Here is a 3,292-nt window from a genome sequence, read left to right as displayed (position 1 = left end):
ACAAAATAGTCACAAAGAGTGAATTTCAGTACAACAAACGGCATAGAACAATTTTATAAGTCTTGTCTAATTTTTCCCCTTTAACCACACAGACTACAAAATGGCAGAACTTTGGTGATTTAGTGTATATTGGAATGATTGCATTTCTCTTCAATGTAACTAGAAGATACCCAAAGAAAATTTTGAATTTTTAAAGGACAGATAATTAGTTTTAAATCATGCACAAAGTTGTTAAGGACAAAATTAAACTAAGATACATATTCCTAGAATATACACGGAATGCCCAATGGCCGCAATAACATGCATGCACACTAATCTTCAAAAAGTTCTTGGTACAAATTGAAATGGGTTTTGTCTATAAAGATAACCTGGAACAACAGGGATAGGAAAGTAGGGCAGTGTCATACGAAACATTAGAAGAATCACTGACATGATTATAATTTGAATAGGCAAATGAATTGAAGCAAAATATGGTTAAATATACTGCACATCAAATGACCAGTGGACTAGTTCAATAATTTAATGTACTTAAAAATCATTCACTCTTCTGAAATACTAATAATCAACAGTCTTAAAATAATTTTGTAACATTAAAAATCTTAACATTTTCTTTTGAGAAAGAGACGAGACAAAATACAATATCAGACTGATAAGAATCACAAGTTACACATGGTAAAAAGCTAAAACAAAACAAAACAAAAAAAAAACCACCAAAAAAAGTACTTTTTCTGTAAGAACAATTTGATTCACTTATCAGTCTTGGCAAGCTTGATTGATGAAATTCAAAGTTACAAAATCTACCAGAAAAAAAATGAACTCTTACCACAAATGTTTGAACTTGACATTTCAGCACAATGCATTTGGTAAGAATCAAATTTGAGCACTTAAAAATAATAAATAAATATTGCAAACAGTCCCGGGTGGACAGATTGGACGGCCGCACCCGTCATCACAAAAATGAACATATGTACTTGGAGATCTCAAAATAATTGTACAGAATAAAACTCTGCAGAGAAGCTTACATTTCTGTATCCACCTTCATTTCACTTATAGCAAGCACAATTTGTGAAAATGTAGGACGATCACGAGGGCTGTCTGCCCAACAGCGACCCAGTAGTGCACTCATGGCTGGAGTGCAGTTTTTAGGAATTTTCCAGTGAAGTTCGTGGTTTTGAAGGGACGATAGTACATCATTATCTGTTTTGCGATGGAATGGGAACTCTGCTTGGGACAGTATTTCCCACACTAAAACACCATAGCTGTAAACATCTGACTTGGAGGAATAGTCATCTTCAAACACTGCTTCATGAGGTAACCAGCGCAGAGGTAATACCTGTAAAGAAACAAACAGGCTATTTAGTTAGTAAAATTAACATTAAGGGATCAAAATAGTTACCAGTAAAACAAAAGAATACTCGCCTGGTTCCTGTGCTCAAAGTATTCTTTCTTGTAAGTGTCTTTGCACAAGCCAGAGAGAGATATTTTCAATCTCAAGCCAGAAGCAATGAGACAATTTCTTGCTGCAATGTCCTTGTGAACAAGGCGAAGATTTGAAAGGTGTTCGAGAGCTTGAGCAGCCTGATTTGCCAAGCTCACTATCTGTAAAAATTAGAAATAAAAGGTTGGTAGACAGGGATTGAATAAATACTGCCACAATCAGGCGGTTCGAGTATCCATCAAAATGCGCAAGATGAAATTTAGAATAGTGTAAGTACCTGTGCGAGTGTAAGGGGTGCTGGTTTAGGGGGTTGAGGAGGTTGTGGAGACTGTGGAGACTTTTTGGAGGTTTTTTCTCTAGATGCAAGTAGAAACTGCTTTAAATCACCCTGAAATAAGCAAAAAAAAACATTAAACCAAGAGTCAAGTATGTTAAAGATACTAGAGGGAACTTGTTGTCACATACCCAATCAGAATATTGCAAAAGCATATAGTGAGGATCTTGTTCTCGGCACAATCCCAACAGTGACACAATGTTTGGATGGTTTACTCTTTGGAACATATCCAGTTGACGTCGGAACTCAAGAAGTGAAGCTTCATCTCTGGTACGGTTCAACGCTTTCACCATAACTACACCCAGATTGTTACTATTATCAGATCCATCTTGAACGGGTGCTGTGGCACCTGCTAATCCCTTGGCTTGAGCCAAGTAAACCTCACCCATTTCACCATTACCTGAAAGCATAAAAAGCAGACAAATCATTAAGATAAAGAAAAAATACAAAAAGAAAAATAATAAAAAATTTAAGTGTGTGTGCATGCATACCAAGTAACATCAAGTTTTGCAGATCAGTTCGTGCAAATGATAAAGTGTCATAGCTGGTCTTGGATTTCTTGGAGTGGTTCGATGATTGGCTTTGAGCAGTATTTTCCCCATCACTCCTTGCATGACCATTAGTGTGGGCATGTCCATTTTGTTTACTTGATGCCTTGCTGAGTCGTTTGCTTCTGTCACCAAGTTCAGTGTCGCCATTCGCTGCACAGGCAGTTTCCACATTGTCACCTTTACCTACTGTAAGATATAGAAATTAGTAAGATGAAGGATGGTTACCAAGATACCATGCAAGCAAACCCAAAAGAAAACATAGACAAAAAGGAATAGAAAGCAAGAGGTGCAAAGAAGTTTCTAGCAGGTGCAAAATTCCTCCCCCATTTCAGAAAATAGACTTATATTCAGAAGAGATGCATTTTTAAAACAAAGACGCATTTAAAATGTGCCTGGAAACCTAATTGATGGGTTTCATAATAAGCATTAAACAGAAAATAGACAATAGGACAAGACATACAGTATGTGTATATAATGTCTGTACAAAAGTTTCCCAAATTTTTAGACAGAAAAGAAACCCTAGTGTCGTGTTTAACACTTACGTAGGGCACTAGTACCTTCAGCTGTTTCCTGAGCCAGGTAATTCTGCTTCCTCTTCCTCCTGCGGAAGCGGCACCAAACCATCAATCCAATAACCAAAAACATGTAAGCTGCTGCAGCACCCAGTGTTATTAAGACTGTTTTAGTCATCATTGAGTCTTGACTGCTGTTAGAAGTTTCAGGGCCGTCTGGTAGATATCCTTCAGCACCTATACAAGAAGGCAATAAAAGCTGATGGTATAGTGTATAGTAAAAATGATAATATGCTGAGTTTTAAAAAGGAATACTCACTTCGTACAGTCAGAGACACTTCCTGTCTTTTCAAGCCTCCACTGTTTCCTGCAGTGCAGCCATATTTTCCTGTGTCTGACAGATGGGCTTCCTGAATCCAAAGTGATCCATTCTCCAGAACAACAAACCTGTGAAGAA

At 37.2% G+C, this 3,292-nt stretch overlaps 1 protein-coding gene across 1 annotated transcript in view; it reads right to left on the bottom strand.

Annotated features, from left to right (window-relative positions):
• Positions 1-6: 6 nt before the first annotated feature.
• Positions 7-3,292, bottom strand: part of LOC113204276 (inactive tyrosine-protein kinase 7-like) — an 18,289-nt gene continuing 15,003 nt past the window's right edge. The window contains exons 9-15 of the mRNA XM_052271113.1: positions 3,155-3,282; positions 2,866-3,072; positions 2,264-2,509; positions 1,904-2,172; positions 1,716-1,826; positions 1,420-1,599; positions 7-1,333 (exon numbers count right to left, since the gene is read on the bottom strand). Coding sequence (XP_052127073.1) covers positions 1,019-1,333; positions 1,420-1,599; positions 1,716-1,826; positions 1,904-2,172; positions 2,264-2,509; positions 2,866-3,072; positions 3,155-3,282 — 1,456 coding nt within the window. The 3' untranslated portion in view covers positions 7-1,018. The remainder of the gene's footprint in view (positions 1,334-1,419; positions 1,600-1,715; positions 1,827-1,903; positions 2,173-2,263; positions 2,510-2,865; positions 3,073-3,154; positions 3,283-3,292) is intronic.

Source organism: Frankliniella occidentalis, unplaced genomic scaffold (assembly GCF_000697945.3).
Source record: "Frankliniella occidentalis isolate FOCC.00 unplaced genomic scaffold, Focc_3.1 Scaffold150, whole genome shotgun sequence".
NCBI lineage: Eukaryota > Metazoa > Arthropoda > Insecta > Thysanoptera > Thripidae > Frankliniella > Frankliniella occidentalis.
This window is presented reverse-complemented; position numbering and strand designations above follow the sequence as displayed.